This window comes from Hemicordylus capensis, chromosome 6 (assembly GCF_027244095.1).
Source record: "Hemicordylus capensis ecotype Gifberg chromosome 6, rHemCap1.1.pri, whole genome shotgun sequence".
NCBI classification, from domain to species: Eukaryota; Metazoa; Chordata; class Lepidosauria; order Squamata; family Cordylidae; genus Hemicordylus; species Hemicordylus capensis.
In genome coordinates, this window is record NC_069662.1 from 17676039 (window position 1) to 17696965 (window position 20927).

General features: G+C 44.0%; 2 protein-coding genes across 12 annotated transcripts in view; one reads left to right on the plus strand and one right to left on the minus strand.

Moving 5' to 3' along the window:
* Positions 1-495: 495 nt before the first annotated feature.
* Positions 496-19671, minus strand: MAZ (MYC associated zinc finger protein). 7 transcript variants are annotated; one of them, XM_053259820.1, is made up of 7 exons: positions 19645-19671; positions 15611-15697; positions 9355-10148; positions 5754-5817; positions 5299-5470; positions 3060-3267; positions 1668-1804 (listed from the first exon to the last, which is right to left on the minus strand). In XM_053259820.1, exons 1-6 carry the CDS (start codon positions 19654-19656, stop codon positions 3080-3082), a joined length of 1317 nt encoding a protein of 438 aa, XP_053115795.1. In that variant the 5' UTR covers positions 19657-19671; the 3' UTR covers positions 1668-1804; positions 3060-3079. The 7 variants fall into 7 exon arrangements, with proteins under 7 accessions (XP_053115796.1, XP_053115802.1, XP_053115795.1 ...); XM_053259824.1 differs by lacking the exon at positions 19645-19671 and adding an exon at positions 17818-18093; XM_053259822.1 differs by lacking the exon at positions 19645-19671 and adding an exon at positions 17818-18093 and having other exon boundaries at positions 15611-15700.
* The window catches only part of MVP (major vault protein), a 35408-nt gene continuing 32714 nt past the window's right edge, over positions 18234-20927 (plus strand). For 2 of the 5 annotated variants that reach the window (XM_053259812.1, XM_053259814.1), the window contains exon 1: positions 18336-20217. The gene's annotated coding sequence lies outside the window, so the exon portion shown is untranslated. Of the gene's footprint in view, positions 18252-18335; positions 20752-20927 lie in introns of those variants that run through there. The other 3 variants (XM_053259816.1, XM_053259813.1, XM_053259815.1) reach the window with 3 other exon arrangements.

The window sequence follows — 20927 nt, forward strand, 5'->3', positions numbered from 1 at the left end:
TATAAAATCTCTCGCTTCCAGTTTCTCATCAATTATTTATAACCTGCCCTGGCTGCTGCACGAGGGAGGGGGGACGTGCCCACAAATTAACCCTCCTTGCACCATGGCACAGCTCTGGCGCAGCGGTTGGCAGAGGACTTTGCCAACCTGCAAGCAACCCCACCACTACCACCAGCACCCAGATGCCCAGCCAAACAGCAGCAACAGCTCCTTCTCCTAAAAAAGGTCTTAAATGCAGCAACAACAGAGAGAGAGGAAGAGAGAGGCCCTTGGGAAATCACAGGAAACCAGGAAGTGTTTTGGGAAGCCCACTTGCAGCTGAGATTTGTGACCTGGTGCCTGACCCATTAGCCATTTTAAGCAGCCATAAAGGTCTCAGGAGGAGATTTTGATGGTATAGGAGATGGACAGTGCAAGAGAGGCCAGGAAACGCAACACTTTTCCTTTACACTCAAAGTGACACAGAAACAACCCAACAATAAACAGACAAGAGTATGGATTTTTTTCCTTCAATGTTTTTACTAAAATCTTTTGCTGTCAAGACACAGATCCAGAAAGAAGGGTGTACAGAAGAGGGAAGGAAATGGGGGAAGAAGGGAGGGAACAAAGGGGAAGGATAGATGGATGCTCTTCATTACATTTTGTGTTAACCAAAAAAAACAAAAACAAAAACACAAAGGGGAGGGGTTATTTTAAATGCCAGGGGAGTTTTTTTTAATATATATATAATACAAAAAAGCGAGAGACTCTAACCCCAAACTGGGGGTTGCATGCAACAAGGAAGGTGTTCAGCGGGTGGGCATCAATGCTTGGTGTAAAGGGCTGACACGCTTGGAACACGAATCACAAGAGAAGCTGAGGGAATGGAGCATTAAAACAGATACCACAGAAGGAGGAGGAGCTGGGGTAAGGAGGGAAATTCAGAGCAGCTCCTCTGCAGGGGAATGGAGGGCAGCTCAACACTCAATCCATGGAGAAATGCAGCCCTTCTCCATCCTACACAACCCCCCTTGGCTACCCCAGCCTTGAGTTCCACCTATGATGCCCCTCAGTCCTGATTTGCACCCCCCTTATAACCTCTTTGTGGGCTCCCCAAGCGCAGTCAAACCCTCAACTAACACCCCATATCCTCAACTTGGGGTTCTCCAGCTGCAATGTTACCCCCCAATTTTGTCCCACAGCTATCCCAGCATTGAGTCACACTCTTTCTGTTCCTGAGCTCAGCTTTATAAGTCTTTCTGTCCCACTGTCTCACTTGGTTTTTGTGTAGTTGATCAGGGCCATGGGGGGCGCTGCTGGAATGCGCAAGAGACTTATGGCGATAAAGACTCTAGCTATTTGGGCTAAGGACAGGGGAGGGTGCATGGATTTAAGGGACTGTTGTGGAACTTACACATTAAGGGTACTAGAGTGGGGGAAGTCAATAAAATCAGGGTGCCCTCTGAATGCACAAAGCCCTTCCACGGCCCTCTGAACAAGAGCTGCCTCCTTGGCTGGGCAGGTGCTTTCCCAGCCCCATATTTAACAAGCACAGGCAGGGGGAGAGAATGAATGAAACCACCATTAAATTAGACACCCAAATATGGCCACTGCATATCCATCTGGGCTTGGAGGCTCCAGCTGCCAGTGAGGGAGAGGGACGGGACTGGGAGGGTCGGCTCCTGCCTCCCCACTCCCAGAAATCACCAGGGCTGTGTGGGGAGGGCTTGGCTCACAACTGAGGCTCCCTCCATGGGCAGCACCGTGACGGCAGCAGGAGGCGGGGCCGAGACGGCTGCCGCGAGGGGGCAGACCTCACCCGTACCTGTGGAGGAAGACAGATGAAAAAAGTCAAAATGTTTCTTACTCTCATGATGTTCATTCTGAAAGACTGCTCTTGTTAACACAAACTCCATGCCACCCCCATATTAAGCTGGAGTAGAAGAACCAGTTCATTTATTGTGGCAAAGGAGAGATGCAGCTGCCCCATCCCCCCAAATGTTTAGCTACACTCTGCAGAAAAACTCCCCTCCCTAAAAGGCTGGAAAAATTAAGTATCTCCTTAAGATCAGATGTTATTAAATAAAATACAGTTGACTGCATGAATTGACTACTTGTAGGTTGTCCTATTGAAGGCAATTCAGCACCAGGTTTATCACTTAACTGAGTGATTATTTAAATGATTAAAAAGTGTAAAGTAATTGCTGACACAGAGCATGATAGCAGGTTAAATTATTGCAGCTTAGTTTCCCCAAGGGACTACATCTCCCATAGGTCTCCAGGATGTGTCATGCAGGATGCAGTCCAACATAGAGAACATATTCACAGCAGTGAATGTGACTGAAATATCTCCTGTCATATCTTGTGGTATCTCACGGGAATTCATTAATTTGAGGATGCCCCATGAGCAGCACTACCTCAAAAGCAATAGCTATGCATGATGAAAAATGTATTTTGGCAGGAGGCATAATCTGTGTAAAAGCAGAAAGAAGCCCAAACCCATCACTGCACCATTATTTATGTATTTATATTTATATACTGCCTGATATGTGTATCCCTAAGTGGTGTACATAATTTAAGATACAACAAATATAAAACAGGATAAAACAATTAAAGCAAAGTTATGATATAAAACAATTTAAAATTAATTAACTTTATCTGTCCCTAACACACATGTCTTGTCATGTGAGAAAATACTTGGCTACTGAAATGTGAAAAATGACAGGAGTCCTAGAACTGAATGTCTAGACAAATGTAACAAAGCACTGTGTATGCCTTTGACATTTTTTTGTGAAAGCTCAAATATTTGGGATAGCAAGTTCTGCACCAGATACTAGGTTCTACTCTTACAGGATGAACCTTCAGAAGGATATTCTGACTACGGCACATACACGTCCCAACCTAGAAAGACACTGCAATATTCAGGCACTTGAACACTGACAGAGGGGTGTTAATTTGGGATGCAGCCGCCCCAGAGGAGATGGGATTCTCCCGCCTAGAACACAAGGACACCTGAACACCCTATGGGACAGATGGGCCTTCCCTCCCCATTCCCCAGGACAGAAGGAAGTGGCTCTTGCCTGGTGGCCCGGCCAGTGTTTCACCGCAGCGGTTGGCCCTCAGTGGCCGTGGCCCCTTCTCCTGCGTGCGTCTGCAGATGCCCGTTGAGCTGAGCTGGGGTCTTGCAGTGCACGCCACACAGCTTGCAAAGGAAACGCTCCAGCCGCGGGGCGGCCAGTCCGTGGTCCTTGACCGCGTGGACCCTGAGGTAGGCCGCTGTGGTGAACCCTACGGGAGGGGGAGAAGGACAAAAACCAACCAGGTCAGTGTCCGGCCTAGTGAAAGCGTACCCCAGTGTCCTGTAATGCCTAGCTGTGCCTCACCCTAGAGGCGGCTGCGTCTCAACATCTAGTGAATGATCCAGTGCTACAGGCCTCCCTGATTAAGAGGCAGATTCTCCACCTCAGAGATGGCTGCATCCTGCCATCAGGCAAGCTAACTCTGTATGAACAGCTAACCCCACCCTAGGGGCAGCTGCATCTGGGCGCTGAGGAAATCAAGAGGAGGAAAATAAGTCTCTTTACACACAATGCCTGGATTGTAATGCTAGACCAGAAATGATCGTAGATTAGCTTAGCAGATCTACCTGCCTCACCCCCATACCAGTTCTGTCAACTCTGAAACATGCAGTTCACTACAAACTACCTACAGCTATAAGAGAAATCAAGGAAATAATTAATAGCAAACTGTTACCTTTTCCTTCTGACAATCCAGATATCTACCCCTGCTAACTTGTACCTCAAGTGAATGTTGCTGGGGTCTATCTTATGTTTCTTTTTAGATTGTGAGCCCTTTGGGGACAGGGATCCATCTTATTTATTTATTATTTCTCTATGTAAACCGCCCTGAGCCATTTTTGGAAGGGTGGTATAGAAATCGAATTAATAATAATAAAATAATAATAATAATATCCATAATATGTAAATAATGTTTTTCATAACATATGTAAAATATAGTGGATTATGATCATTATCCAGATAGATTATCTAGAAGTTACCATAGAGGAAAAGCAAAACTAAAATAAAAAGATGCACCAAGGTTTGTCATTCTTGACTGTTTCTAGCTAACCTGCACATTATCCAGCCAATTTTAACATTTTCAAAAATTAGCATTGCAAGATCTATTAAAACTAGACTGGATAATAATCAGATGGATATATCTGAGACACATGCCCTTCTGACATCAGATAGTCCTTTTTAGTCCTTTCTTTTTAGTCATTTCATTATCTTAAGAGTGCACATCTACACACGTTTCTATGGTTCTCCTTCCGTTTTCAAAAAATTCAGAATGTTGCATCTATATATCTGGAAGAAGGCAAGCTAACAATTTACAATAAATCATCTTTCACTTACACACTAAACTTAAGCTATTTAAGCTTGTGGAAGAAGGGAACCAACAAAATGCTTCAATGTATGGGGTGGGGTGGGAGGGAACCAGCTGTCTTGCCAGGTACCTTGTATTATAGTGCCCACAAGATAAAATGGGAAGCTTGAGCAACAGCCCTATATCAAATAACATGAAATGTTGCTTAGATGTTTCTTCAAAATTGTGTTGCTTCAAAGGCATAGTATGTAAAGATATTAAGTTAGACCTCATCATCAGTGCTTTCAGAGAGCAAATTTGGTCCCATGTGTAAAGGATTTTAGGTTTTCTTCAAACTCATTTTGCTTGTCCTCAAGCAGGCTTGCACAACTTGTAACCTACCAAGATGAATGCAGCACACCAGCCAATGGGTTATATCTAAAGAAAGTGACTCTTGACTAAGCACTATTGAAATCAATAAGATAAGACAAGTTAGCCATGCCAAAGCCCTGAGTTCAATGGTGCTTCATAAGGGTTCACTCTTTGGACACAACCTTCCCTCCTCTTGCCCTGTGTGTGGAACTCCAGGCAGGTAGCAAAATCAGGAGGCTTAATGGGGGCCTGGCAGGTCACCAAACACAGTTGTTGGGCTACATTCAAGTTAGTACGTCACAAGTTGGACAGGCCAGTTCTTAAAGCTTAGAAAAAGTCAGGGGACAATTAGCCACATCTGGTCCAACCTGTGAGTGAAATATTGTGGCAAGAAGTGAGGCGGGCCCAGATATACTCCCAAATAGATTTGTTAAGCATGGCTTTGGTTGCCAACTAAAACATTATGGGAAGAAACAACACTGTCTGAAGGGGGCAATTCAGTCTGCTAGCTCTCCTCAAACCAGACTGATAGGTATATTTTTATCTTGCTCTGTTGCCTTTCCATACAAAGTCACAACTCCTTACCTTTGTTGCACAGTTCACAGACATGATTTGGCCCTTGGCTGTGTACTTTCATGTGGTCCGTGATGTAGGCGGCACTTAACATCTTTCCGCACACGTGACACGGCACCTTCTCCTCATGACGGACTGTGTGAGCACGCAGCCGGTCCTTGGTGGCAAAGGCTGCTTCACATGTCTGCAGAAATCAAGGCAAAGGAACCATGGTGACGGTGAAGAAACACCCTTTGTGTCTCAAGGAAACTAGAGGCTAAGGAACTGGACAACAGAAAGATTATCTTAAGTACAGTGTACCTGAACTTTGCTCTCTCTTGCATGAGAAAGACAGCCCTCCACCCTGCAGATTAACAGCTAGCTTTTCATGAAAAATAAATTATTGGGTGATGGAATAACAACAGTAACAGTGTCATGACTGGGGTGAAAGGGATGAATATACTTGTACTATCAATGGGGAAAGGTACCTCACATTTGAAGGGCCTCTCTGTCGAATGGACCTGCCTCACATGGCTGTTCAAATGGTCTGGCCTGTGGATGGGAAGAAAAGATACACATTAGAAATTTGATCTTCAGATTCCATTTATTCCTTAGTAACTGCATGACTCTCTTTTCATTCATAAACCATCGCCTTTTCTCTCATTAACCTCAGACTATATTTTCAGGACTGGGAAGACTCCACATCCCCCCTAAATTAAAATTCTGCTATGAAAAATCTAGAATTCTTTGCCTAGAGGAGGAAAAATGAATTTCTAAACAATTCTATGACAATAATCAAATGCCTCCCAGAGCTGGAATTTCCACTCGCCCCTCTTTCTCAACAGGATTGTGTCCCAAAAGGCAAATGTTCAACAGGTACAGCTTTCTCCATCATTGCAAAAAGCTTCACCTTTTGAATGTCTGTCATGCAATTGGTTAAAGATTCACGAGCCCTGCCATTACAAGACGGCAGCTGCATTTGTGTGACAGGTCCTATACTCTGCACTGTTACTAATTCAGAATAGGAACATGATGACTTGAGGCAGTCTGATGTGAATTTAAGTGGGATGAGTTAGGCACATGAGACTCTGTGCTTGTGGAATGGCTCTTCTGGAAATTCAGTAAACCAAAGGTTGAATAATTAGCTGGTGGAACCTAAGTGATAATTTCAAAGCTGGAAAACAGTTCAGAAGACACTGAATAAACTGTAATAAGGTAGTTGATTCCTGGCTCACCATAAAGCCATGTGTAATAAGGAGCGGTAGACTTTAAAAAAAGCGTTAAATTTAACTCTGAGGGATTTTTTTTTTTAGTTTGCTTAGGGCAAATATTTATGGGGGAGTGTGTAATTTGCGTTCATGATTAGTTTATTGTCCTCATTAAGATATTCCAAGAATACATGAGCAGGATCCATTAAAAGTAACAAAGTGCAGTTTCTTGTTGTCAGGTAATAGTTCTGTCTTAAGCAGTTCCTTGTACCTCTGCAGAGTTCACTATACACTCTGATCACACTAATATTGTTTTCTTAAAATTAAAACACCAGACAAGAGGCAAACATGTCCTAAAGTTCTCAGATGGCACTGAGAACATTTCTTTAAGAACTAACTCTCTGACACTTTTATTGCAAAATAGAAGCTTGAAAGCAGAACAATGGCTCTGAAACCAGGAGGAATGTAATCTTATAATTCTTGTAAAATACCCAGATATCATAATTACTCTAATTTGTTATAAGGAGCTGCTACTGTAGTTATCTTAAGTATATTGCTGCTTTCTGAAGAGGCTTACAGAAAATGTAAAGTGTCATAGGACAATTATTTATAGATCGATTCTCTTGACATAGTTTCCATATATTCAAAGGCTCTCCAAGTATGAGGTTGCATTTGGTATTCTGCATAGTTCACATAAATGTAGGTACATGCAGAATTTGGGCCTAATGCATACATCCAAATGATTTTGGGTTTTTTTTCCTTTTTCCTCAAAGTAAGTTTATGGTCCTTACAGTTGTAGAGAAAAGTCAGCAAACCTAAGGGCAGCTCCTGAGAGAACTTGTCTTTTTGGTCAGGTTTGGTATTTTAATGCTCTGTACAGTTCACTCATTGACTATTCTCCATTTCCCCTGCCTGTAATTTTAATCTCAGTTCCTATAGCCTCATCTTCATCTGTCAACCTATTACTTTTATTCATGCCTAAAGATTCTGTTATTTGAAAACCAAAATATTGGAGACAAAATGCTAGAAATGAGCTATCTAGCATACTATATGTTGGAGGGAAAATATCATTTTCACCTGTGGGCTTCATCTGATGCTTCTTGGGACTCAGCCTCTTACAAAATTTGCCTTTTAAAAATAAAGCTTTTAGTCACTGATGTTTCACAGCAGAGCTTGGAAATATGGAAAAAATATCTAAAAATTAAGAAACTTGGGGAAATAGGACAAGGTACCTGAAAGCTTGTGATGGGCTTGTGATACTAACATTAACATAAGCTTGATACTAACATAATCCTTCCCTCTTCCAGTCTCGAAGTCTTTGCCGTATTATTTTCCTTAACATTTCAAATAATTTGAGATCTTGAAAGCAGAACTATGCAAAACAATATACAAACACATCTAATTTGTATATTTCATCGTGAACAAAGAATCTTGGTATTCCTATTGGAAGAGTACATACATCCTTGCCCTTTTGCATTTGTCCCTACGCAAATTACAGCTTCAAATATTCTCCATCCATGCTCATACCAGCCTTGTATGATTTCTTCCTCTTTATGATCCTTTATTTTCTGTGTAGTGATGTCTCAATATTTTACTCTGTGAAAGATATTCCAGATTTCTTGATGATTCTCTTTTGATTCTCTCACTTTCTTCAGTTGTCACTTATATGTAATATCTTAGAGTGGAAAACATTTTGCAATAATTTAAACTTTTACCTTTAGTGCATGGACAAACTTTCTAGGCTGGCAGTAAGCATGTTGTCATATTTATAAATAATTTATTACTAAATAAATGTGTGATAGTTTAATTTTGAAAGTGTGGCATTTGAGCTCATTTATCACTTAACCTGACAACAGAGTCAAAATGTGTAGAAATTGCACATGGTCCAGTTTGTCTTGGACCGAGCAGTTTCAAGCTGCATGTGGGGGACTGCATATTTGATTACTCTTTGTTAAACAAAGAAAAAACACAACTCCCTGAATATGGAAAGCTAAAAGTGAAAAACTTTTAGCTTAATTTTCTCCTTAATATGCTACTTTTGCATATGCAGGAAACTATTTCACATGGAAGAACATTCAAACATGTAATTTCCTACCTGTTGCCTGAAGTAACATAGCATAAGGTCCAGTCCTTTCTGAACTATTTCTGTATGTGCCAGAGATACCTAGGTTGTGTCTACCCTTTCTCAAAACTTTCTAAAAGTTTTCTACAGGTTCTCCGAGATCCCAGGCTCACCTCTCAGATCTGACTGGGTCTCTCACTCCTAACAGGAAACATTTAGGTAAAACTTAAAGGTGTCTGAAAAACCCTGCCGAATATAATGATCAAAAAGAACTAATGGCAGGAATGGGGAAGCTTTCTGGTTTGAGCTATACAATTAGTCAGTAAGCCACCCACAAGAAGAGAGGTGCTCTTCTCTCACATCCTTGTCACATCAACTGTAGTATGTTCAGGAGAACTCCAAGAACGCTACTATGAGGAATGAAAATGTTGTGAGAGTTGGATATCTCATGAAGTCTTTGCCATTCTGCATTCTCCCCTACAACAAGGTTTTGTCAGTGTCTTCTAGAAAACAAATGTGTGATCAAAGTAGCCAAAACATGGAGCTTGGAGGAGTCCAATAAGAGTTATTGGGAAATAGCACGGGGGAGTGAATGATCTGGCCCACAGACATCCTAATGCCTGGTTTACTGGGAACTTCTAGTCTTTCCTGTGTTATAGCAATGCCTTTCTAACCGAAACCAGCTCAGTATGTTGCCTGCTAAAACTTATTCTTAATGAGAAGTAGTCTCCTTGCCCAAAGGCAACCTCCTCCTTGTTTAAGTCCTGCAATAATCCCCATTTAAGTTGCCTCCTCCCTGCACCCTTGACTCCCTCGTACCGGGAGAAACTCTTCCCACAGTGGCTGCAGATATACGGCTTGTGCACAGCACCATCATGCGAGCGGACGTGATAGCTCATGCGGTCCTTCCGCTTGAACCGTTGCTGGCAGACAGGACACTGGTAGGGCTTCTCATCTGAGTGTGACAGCTTATGCCGATTGAGGTGGTAGACGTCCCGGAAAGCTTTCCCACACATCTCACATGCATGGTTCTTTCGGATGCGTTTGCCTGATGCTGTAGTGGTCACCAGCCCTGCACCTGAACCTGCTGTGTTTCCTGCCCCCTCACCAGAGGCAGGTGTTGCTGCAGTTGTCCCACCAATGGCAGACACACTAAGCAAGCTGAGGGGAACCATGGTGGGCATCTTCATGGTTGTGGGTCCAGCACGGGAAGCTTTGGCCCCTGTGTGAATGGCTTCATGGCGCCGCAGGTTGTAGCCGTTCTTGAATTCTTTAGCGCACAGGGAGCAGATGTAGGGCCCTTTGCTCTTCGGCTTCTTCTGGGCCTCACCTGGCTGTGGCGTGGCAGGAGCTGCCTGAGGGGTTGGGGCTTGGGTGGTTTGTGTGGGTGGAGCTACCTGCCCACCACCACCTCCCTCCGAGGCGGAAGGCTGCTGCTGTTTCAAGGCGGCCGTGTCTACAGTGGAAGCAGATGGTGCAGAACCAGTGGCAGCAGCAACCACAGCAGCAGCTGCTGCTGTTTCCTGGGCTGCAGCCAAGACAGGCAGGAGGTCCACTTGGAGGGACTCAGCAGGGGTGGCTGTCTGTTGGGGAGGGGCTGTTGTGGTGGCCGTCTGAATAGAAAAGAGATTGTACAATTGAACAATAGTTATTAACAACCAGTCCTGAAATCCTGCAGTATTCCAGTAATGGGGGTGGGGTGGGGGAGCATTAGTGAACTCCCACTCCAAACGCTGACACCACTTTTTTAATAAGCTAGCTGTACATCAACCTAGAAATACACTGAAAGGAGAGGCAGATTAATAATTATACAGCGTGTGCTATGGAACAGAACCAAACCTGGGGTCTTCTGTGTAGCTGGATAGTGTTCAGGTTAACTGGAAATCATCCTCTATTTTCTTTTGCTTGTAAACCACTTTAACAACTTCTGTTGAAAAGTAGCATTTACATAATTTTTTTAATTTTATGGGCAAGAAGCATGGCACCCCAAATCACAGAACTTCACACTACTCCATCCCTGCTTTCCAGATATTGTGTCCTCTCCAACTGCTAATTACTTTGGTCATACAAGGCTGCACTGGTCAGCTACAGTTTATGTATAAAAGGGAAATAAATGAGGAAAGCTGCTCTATCAATAGTAGAACTCCATGCTAGAGCTTATCTAGAGAGAAACCACAACTCAAGTGTTCTCTGGGACAGTTCAGCCTGCAGAACTTCTTTTTGTCAACTAAAGGTGTACAATGTGGTTGGTGTGTGTGTGTGTGTGTGTGTGTGTGTGTGTATATGTGTATACACACACACACACACACACACACACACACACACGCACAATTCATTGTATGCCTTAATACACAGGGGGTAGAACCACCGGCATATCTGTGTGTTCCTGTAGTGGGGATAGGATGACAAAAGAATGCATGCATGCATATGTCACTGTCCTTACGTTCATGTTGGCTCAGAGACTTACAGGGAATGGAGTGCATGGCTTAACTGGAGAGACAGACATGTTAGCATGTGCTGGGAAGCATTCAAGTAGAGGTGTTGGCTAGCAAAGCTCATCAGTTCCAGTAAACTGTTTGGTCTGCTTGAAGTTCCTGAGGTTAGAAAGCTAGACTGACATCTCATTGTTGGAGAGCTCAACTCTTACATAAAGGTCCACATGGGTGCCATTGTACGACGAGTAAAGGTTCCAGTGTTCCCTTTAACAGGGATTCCCAGATGTTGTTGATTACATCTCCCATAATCCCCAAGCGAAAGCCATTGCAGCTGGGGATTCTGGGAGTTGTAGTCATCAACATCTGGAAACCCCTATTAGAGGGAACAATGGAAGGTTCTGGTATTCCTTACTGAGCCCTGAAAAATCAGGCCAGTCTTTTAAAACAGTTTTAGCTCATAGGATGACTTAATATAGTATCACCACTTGAATCTTCACCCTAAATCCACATCCATTTTCTAAGACTTGCAGAAACTTTTGTTCAGTAACAGGTTTTGCTCAGCCACATATTTGCCATTCTCCACACACCAACTCCCAAACTAAGCCATCTCATCTACACATTTAATAGTTTACTGTTCCGTGTGACCTGCTCATAAATTAGCAAGCAAAATGCATTTATTTTTATTTTGTACACCTGATATGTACATCTCTATTTGTCTGAGAAATGGTGAAACATTTGAGCCTAACAATGCTTTTAAAATGGCATTGGACAGACAAGTGACCACTCCCTTATAGCAAATGGCAGAGTTTCCTCCTTAGTATGATGGCCAAACTAAACATTACATGACGCATATACTAGGAGAGAATTTGCTTGTTTTTTACTCATTAAACAGCAACCGGTGTGGGGGTGCATAGAGCCAAGGTTGGGGCTAAGTGGGGAGAGAGGCTTTTACTCCACAGTGGGTCCAGGCTGGATCAGAACTGTCACAGGCAAAGGGTTAAAACTCTCACTATATTATAAATTATAGAATAATATAGAAACGGCAATAGTAATAGATCATATGAAGTAAAAATGCTAACAAAACATGATACACTAAACACCATCCAATCAAAAGAGAACTATACTACATGCTATATGTTAAGACAACAGCATATTATGTAGTATAGTTATTTTTTGATTGGATGTTGTTTAGTGTATCTTATGTTTTGTTAGAATTTTTACTTCGTATGATCTATTACTATTATCATTTCTATAAGATTCCATAATTTATAATACAGTCGAAGTTTATATATTTCATTTTGCATGTGTCTCCCCCCCGCCGCACATTCAGTGTATCATTGGATCTGTTTGGTTGTGATTTGAATTCTTAGTTTCAGATCCTTTTACTCTAATTGTGCAGTACTTAAAACTCTCACTGCCATGGTCCTGATCCAGATCTTCCCCCTGCCATTCCAGCTGCTATATATAGAGCAAAACACAAGCACATCAGCTCCAAAACATGTGCTTATATAATGTGTCATCTGGCCCTCAGAACAAACCACAATTATTAATCTTATTCAGTTTACTTATCAGTAACTGGCTTAGGGAATTCACAAAATTTTAAGATTTCAGCAGCCTTGCAAGTGAGTCTATAAAAATGACTAGCCTACACATATCTGTGTTAGCCCACGTGTGGGAGAAAAGGCCAGCTATTTTTCAGCATACAGAGCTTTCCTGCTTGGTTGCCTAGAGGCAATTCTTAATTGTCACAGACAACCAAATAACTATTTAGAAACCTGAATTACTTTACTCACTAAGGAAACTTTGTGCTTGCCTTTAAAATGGGAGCTCTCCATCATAACCATGCATATATCAAAAGCCCCGTTCAGATGTTACTGAAGGGAGGCTGTACTCGCATATAGCTGCCACAAATGTGCTGAATGTCCTGCCCAAGACGTCAATCTCTTATTTCCCCCAACACATCCTTCACACTTACAGTGTTCGTCTGAAGAAACAAATGCTGTAAGCATGATGGCATTTCTGCTGTCACACAAGCCTCCTGATCACAGAAGTGCCTGCCATCACACTTACAGACAAACACTGTAAGGTGAGGGAAGAATTGGGGGGAATGATTAACACATCAGGAGAGACTTCTGACGTGTTTGCAGAGGCTGTACCCAAATACAGCCTTTCTTCAGTAACGGCTGAATAGGGCTAAAGTCTTTAGAATCTTTGGTAAAGGGTCCAGTGAGTGGTGTGAAAGCCTCTCAGCAATATTTTGACTTTGAGAGTAGGTGTGAATTTGATCATTCATGTTTATGAGAAGCCACTGGAAGCCCCATGTAGCGTAGGATATAAATATAAATATTTTTTTAAAGTCTGCCTAAGTAAACTAGTTAAAGCAAGCATATGCCTTACAAATAAATATACAGAGATTTGGGGCAAGATTTTCCCCATGTAAAACAAAACCAAGGACCTCTTAATATTCACCCAATTTGTAAAATGGAGACAAAATTACAGGGTTGGGAAAAATATGCTCGGAGACCTATTAAAAATCTAGTAAAATACTTGATTTTAGAAACCTAACTATTTAATAACTAATTCAAACACAAATTTGAATTTTAGGGAATCAACCAATCTAAACTATTTACTTTGGCAAGCCTTTCGTATTTACACAAAAAGAGGATTTAATGTTGTTGTTGTTGTTAATATTATTATTATTATTATTATTATTATTAATTCGATTTCTATGCCACCCTTCCAAAAATGGCTCAGGGTGGTTCACACAGGGAATGAATGAATGAATGAATGAATGAATGAATGAATGAATGAATGAATAAATAAATAAAATGGATCCCTGTCCCCAAAGGGCTCTCAGTCTAAAAAGAAACATAAGATAGATACCAGCAACAGTCACTGGTGGTACTGTGCTGGGGCTGGCATGCATCTTCAACCCAAGGTAACCTCTTGTCTGCAAGACAAAACTGTAACCTCAGTAATCTAGTGCCTGCCCACTCCAGCGAAACAAAGAAGCAGAACCACAATATGTTAATGTGACAATCTTCACTTTGTTAATTCCTCAAAATTGAATACCTGAGAGACTTGAATTCAAATACAAGTTCATGACATCGGAGAAATCATATGTGCAGCCAGTTTGTACGCATGTTTACTTGGGGAGAAAGCACTTTCAACACAATGAGGCTTACGTCCAGGAAAGTGAGCAAAGGATTGCAGCCTTAGTCTCAGTACACTAGTCAGCAAAATGGGAAGGCAACATCTTTCACAGGGTTATCAGGACAAAGATAATCCATCATAAAGACAGGGGCATAACTACTATTAGGCAAGGGGAGGCGGCTGCCTGGGGGCCCCCACGCCTCGAGGGCCCCCCCAGAGGCAAGTCACATGACTATATATTGTGAAGTGTGTGTGTGTGTGTATCAGCGAGGGACCCATTTTAAAATTTTGTCTCTGAGCCCACTCCAGCCTTGTTACGCCCCTGCATAAAGAGCTATATATAAACCCATATTTTGCTTAACACTTCACATGATAATCTGTCCTAGACATTTAGGTTTTCCTTATATCCTTTTACAATGTGTTACAATTAGCCAAGCACACACTTGATTGTAGTATCTATGAGCTAAGTCTGAACAGAAGTGTTTCCAATGGCTGACTCATAAATCTGGAGCTCCTTTCCTTCAACAGAGGTATGTCAAAGACCAAGCCTGAGTAGCTTTCAAAAATCACAGTCAGATTTTTGTTTGGGCTGACTGGAGTTGACCAAGTGTGGAGTAATTGTAGGTTGCAATTCTATGCCCACTTATCTGGGAGTAAGCTCTACTGAACATGATGGAACTTACATAAGAACAGCCCAGCTGGATTAGGCCAAAGGCATATCTAGTCCAGCATCCTGTTTCACACACTAGCCTACCAGATGCCTCTGGGAAGCGCACACAGGCAAGAGGTGACGGCATACCCTTTCTCCTGCTGTTGCTCCCCTGCAACTTACAGCTAAGCAACTGTGTAAGGGACAAGGATGCAATAAGTGTTTGTCTGTAAATAACCATTAACATTTTCCTGGTTTGAACAGGAAAACACAATTTAGAACAGTTACTTTCCTGACCCCTAGGGATAAGTAACTGGTAAAACAATAGTAATAATAATAATGGGTCTAAACAAAGCCCTCCAAACTTCCTGCATACCAAACAGTTGTTCTAAGACCTAGCAAAGTCTTCATGTCTTTTTTTTTTTTAAATCAAAAATAAAAGAGATTTACTATGCTTACTTCATGAGCTTGATAACTAAGAATTAAGAGGGAAGGGGAGTGGTGTCTTGCAATATAACAGTGTGTGCTTGGGTTCAAAAATCTTGTCATGAACTTTGAGTGATCCTGGCCAAGTAATTTTTGAGTGCCAGTCCTACCTCTCTAAAACTGGATCACAACTTTAAGGAATTGTTAGGAGGAGCACTAAAAGGATTGTAAAGCAATATTTACAGTGAATGCTATAGAAATTAATTGTAAAAACCAAACGTTTACTATTTGTATTGGTTAATTCCTTGAGGTGGAGACAATTTGGATACAGTCTCCAACACTGAGATGCAGCTGCCTCATAGGGAAACTGTTTCCAAAGGGATCCATTCTTTGTTGTCCAGATGGAGCTCACCTGAAAAGGACTTTGACTACAGCCCTGTGTAGCAAAAAACCTGGACTGGATTTCGGTCCCAACCTGCAGTGGATTCTGAGTATGACTCTGCTAAAGAGACAAAAGAAATGAGATCAGGCAACCCTAGGAAGAAAAGAACCATCCACCTTCAAGCATCTATCAGAAACTGCAAAGGGTTAAAGTTGAATAGGCCAGAGGTGGGGGGGGGTTAGCAAGACACAAGACAAGGAGTTTGAGAAGCAGATATAAGATAAGTGAGGGAAGGCTTAATACAGGTATAGTATATAAGGCAGCACAAAGGGGGTGGAGAATCAGTTCAGGTTTGCTTGATTTCAAGCATTGTATGCAAGCTTAGAGAAGCTGCAGGAATAATGTCTGGAGAATGGGGAGAAGTTGAACTATGACATGAGAGAGGGAGCACTTGTTTGTGAAAGGACTGTAGAGTTGTGGAGGAAGGCAGGACTCAAAAACAAGCTGAATGGGATTGTGTGGACAGAAAATCAAATAGAGGTGCTTGTGGTCAAGGTGAGGTCTAGGATAATGGGGATAAAAGCATGGAATATCATGGGAAAGGGTACTAGAAGAATTTCTCCTATTGCAGAAAAGGAGGATGGAGCGAGCAAGAAAATCCTGAGCAGTAGTAGATACAGAGAGGCACTGTGCAAGGGGACCTACTGAATGCAAAACAACGAGACAGAGAGAGAACACGCTATAATGAGAGAGTCAGATGCACATGAGGGTGAAGTACTAGGTTGTAGGAGAATAGCATTTATACTGTAAAAGCCAGAGGCAGTAAAGGATAGGCATACAGGAAAGTGAGTGGCTGCATATCTAAAAAGGGGAAGGCCTAGGCTGGGCTCTGCAAAGAGGAAACCACTGGGTAGGAGGGGGGAGCACTAAGAGGGAGGGTGATCAGAGGAAGGAGCACTGGAAAACTAATGGGTGAGGGCAGTAGGCGTGAGGGGGTTATTCTTAGGACAGGGACTGGAAAGGGGAGGTGGCTGGGGGAGGGACTTGCAGGTTTAAAGAGGAAGGCGTCTGGAGGAGAGGCTTGTAACTGAAAGCAGGAAGTTAGCTCCTTGTCCCAAGGAGCTACATAGAGTGAAAAATGGGTCTGGAAGATGTGGGGAATGTCAGTGCTTTGAGGGAAGTGAGATTAGCATGGAAGTTTAGCAGGGAAGTGAGATTAGCATGGGGCCATATGAACTCTGGGCAGGGGCTCTGCCACATACTCTCATTTGCATGTAACGCAGGAGGGTAAATAATAAGAGGTAACTCACTTTCTACTATTTGTGCCAGCTATAATTATGAAGTCATAAAATAGATTGGTGGGGTGGGAAGTAGTAGGATCTTTCTGTATCTTATATCATGAGACCACCTACCCCTGAATGTTCACACATGAGGTAGAAGATCCACATTACACCTGTTGACCCCAAAGAGGAGTAGGTAGTTATCTCCTACTGTACGTGTTGACACCTGGGGGTAAGTAACTCTCAGGGGGTGGAAATAAGCAAGGAGGATCTTTTTGGCATGCATGGCCAAGCCCAAACCCAAGTGAAGTGGGAGTGAGGAATCCCTAGAGTATGAGGGGTGTAAAAGGTTTGGGGGAGGGAAGAACATGTTATGGTGTGGGGGCATTATGGGAAGAGATGATGATATGGGAGAGCGGGAGGGGGGAAATAGCCTTGCTATAGGGAGGGGCAGCTGTAACGTGTCTATGAGCGTGTGTCGGGGGGACATTTTTGAAAGGAGGATCACTGGTGGTGGGGCTGAGAAGGCACTAAGGTAGCAACTGGCGGGAAAAAGGGTGGGGGAGAAGCGCGAGGGGCTGGGCAGAGTGAGCGCGAGAGGGAGGTGACCGTTGGTGGTGGGGGGGAAGAAGCGCGAGGCGCAGGGAGGGGCTGGGCACAGCGAGCGCAGAGAACGAGGGGGAGCGCAAGGCAGCGCTGGGCGGAGGGAGGTGACCGTTGGGGCAGCGCGAGGCGAAGCGGGGGGGGGGAGCGCGTGCTGAGTGCGCCCTGCTGGCCCGCGCGCGCAAGGGCCCCCGCCCGCTGGGATTCCCGAGGGGAGGGGCGGGGCAGGGCGGGTGTGAGTGGGGAGCCTAGAGCTCTCGCTCGCGCTCTCCTGTCCTTCCCCGCTCGCGCTCCCCCCCCTTTTTTAAGCGGAGAAGGGAGGGGGAAGGTGGAGGAAAAAGGAGGGGGGGTTACCTGGAAGATGAAGCTGCTCCAGTTGCTCGGGTCCATGGCGGCGGTAACGAGCGGGGGGAGGGGGGCTCAGATCGGCGAGAGGGGGGGTCGGGAAGGGAGGGGGGAGCGAGTGGGGAGCAGCAACAACGTCGCGCGGGCGGGGGGAGTGAGGTGGGAGGGGGGATAGAGCGAGGAGGCAGCGGCGCGAGGAAATCTCGGCGCGCACGCTGATTGGCCCCTTCTCGCGCGCGCGCGCGCCTCCCGGCGCCACAGCTTGTCTGAGCGGGAGGGGGGAGGGTGTGTGTGGGGGGGAGAAGGCGGCAGGTAGCGATTGGGTGGGGCCGCAGTCCTCGCTCCCGACGTCCGCGGGATCGTGCGAAGGACCCCACGTGTGGTGCTTGCTGATTGGGTGGAGTAGCGAGCGCTGTGTCCGTAGGGCTTTCTCTTTTAAAGACGTAAGCTGATTGGTCAGTGCCGAGACGGTCGCGCGCGAGTAACGGTTGTCTCCTTGCCCTCCCCGTTAGTTTTCAGTTGAGTGACATCGTCCCCTCACAAAATGGCCGACGCAGCTGATCCCATTCGCCCACATCCCGCAAGACTGTCTTTTCTTCGACTCTGGCTCCCCATACTTTGCAGTTTTACACTAATGACTCCTTTCTTCTTTTAATTCAGGGCATATGAACGAGCTCTGCAACATTTAACTGTTCAATTAATGAGTAAATTTGTGTTCATTATGCATTCTTCAACTTGACCTGCTATACAGAAATATAGACAGACACACATACACGACTTTTATTTACCTACAAATCCTTATGTCCCTCCCACCCACCGCCAGGCCAATTGATGGGATCGTTTCAGCAGATGGCATGCTTGGGAAAACCCAACCCCTGCTTATTTCTAGTCATTTCAGCCTGCCTTGAAGCAGTTTGCATCAATGCACCAAATGCACGGAAGCAAGCCAATATATGGCACCCAATTCTGGGTTTGACACCCAGTAATGTGATTATTTGTATTATTGTGACTGCGGTGATACATTCAGTTTGGAACTCTGCCAGCACTTCTTGTGCCACTGCAAAATTTGCAAGCTTAGACTGAGACATGGGTTACATGAACTGCAAAACTCTGCAGGTGAAGTAATCAAAACTGCAGATTTCTGCAAATATCCCTTGCAGCCGCCTTCTCAAGACCAGTTTGCTTGTGTAAAATGGATTTACTGCACAACGATTTCCACCTCTCACTTGAAGAACTGTGAGAACCCTTTCTGAATAAAAATCACACGAAAGCAACATATTTGAGATGGTGGGAGGGCAAATTGGTAGGAGCCTTTGGACTAGGACAGCGGATTTCCCGCAAAGTTGTATTGGAGACTTCAAATACCCGATTATTGTATAGTTGTATTGAAAACGAAGACATTAGTTTCTAAATTGGTAGAAGCTACTGGACTGACAGTAGGTGGTAAAATGATTACTTTTCAAACTATATAACCAGGAATTTAACCAAATTGAGTAAAATTCCCACGGTCAAAGCAACTGCAGTAGCAGTATGAAACTCAGCCATACAGTCCGATCCTAGGCTTATAGACTCAGAAGTAAACACTATGGAGCCGAGTGGCATTTGCTCTTTAGTTTTCAGTGTGGTTTGCAGGTATGCCGCCTACTCCTACGCATGTTTAATCGGCAGCAGTACCACGGACGGAGTTCAGTGTCCCCAAGCAAGAGGCGGTAAGACCGCAGGCTGCCTAAATCGTGTTTGTCATACCAGTGAGATTTAGGCAACAGGAAGAAGGCAGAGAAAATGGCTGACAGATTTGCAGCAGCAAGAAGGTTACAACCCAAATGATACACACACCCTTTCCCGCATTGTCGACTCCTTCCAGCTGGCTGCAGCCTGTTCCTTCTGAACATTCAAGGAGATATCAACAATCCTTCCAAAAGTTAAAAAGGTGTCGACCAAAACTGCAAAACCTACGTAGTTTTGAAAGCTAATTTCCTCAACGCACATGCGGGCTGCAGAAATTCTACACCGTAGGTTTTTTTTAAAAAAACAATAGAATTACGCATGCGCCTTAGTAAGGACTGGGGGCGTACCGTAACTTGAGCCATGCAGAGGCTCTGCGAAAACAATACGCTCGTGCGCAGTAGAGGTTGTTGGTTGGGTGTGTCGCGCGCCCGAGAAGATCAAGGATCTTGTAAACAAATCAAGGCGCACGCGCGCCAAAGGCTTTGCAGTTTCGGGCGCCTGTTTCGTTCACAGCGCATGTGCGTTGGATACCAGCCGAATTTAGAGTGGGGAGCATGCGCGCTCCGACAAGCATAGACAATGTATAACATCTGTTGCTTGCGTATTGGGAGCAACTAGCTACTGATAACGTAGAGCTGGCAAAAGTAGAGTAACACCCTTTCCGATTTCCTGTTTGATTCGGTAATCACCATTTTATAATGTGTGTGAGGGGGTAAAATATGGACCACGTGGAGTGAACGAAGAAAAGAGCATTCAGTGCAAACTGCTGGCTTTTGGATTGGGAACGTATGTTCAGAGAGGAATTAAAGTTGGTTTATAGTTGCTGCACGATGTGGTGCATTTCTTTTTTGGCTGGAAATCTAAAACAACCACCGGCTGAAAATGACAAGAGGGACTCACTTTCACTGCAGTATGTGCAAAACGTTAGCAACGGTGTATTAGGAATATTAATTATCTAAATATATAACAACATGGACTACATTGCAAGGCTGTCAAAAACTACTCTTTCCCAATCCCCCCATAATATCCGAATAACAGCTCTGGACTACATTGTGGGATTGTTGTAAACCACACGGCCTTAGTCCAAACTCTGATCTGACCTGCAATATGAAGAGTGGACTACATTGCAGGATGGTCATGAGTTGTTATGTCTCTCAGCCCTGCCCCATCTAACGTGCAATATGGGGGAACACGGGATTACACTGCAGAGCTCTGGTAAGGCTCTGTCTTTCTTCCAGGCCAGCTACAACCCCACCCCCACCAGCCCCCCACACAATATGTGAATAATTGTGACTGTATTTGTGCTGCAAGTGCAAATCAACTTTTAAGCATTTTAAAAACTCAGGTTTGTTTCCTATGAAGTAGAGCTTGTGTTAGAGATTCGCTTCTTT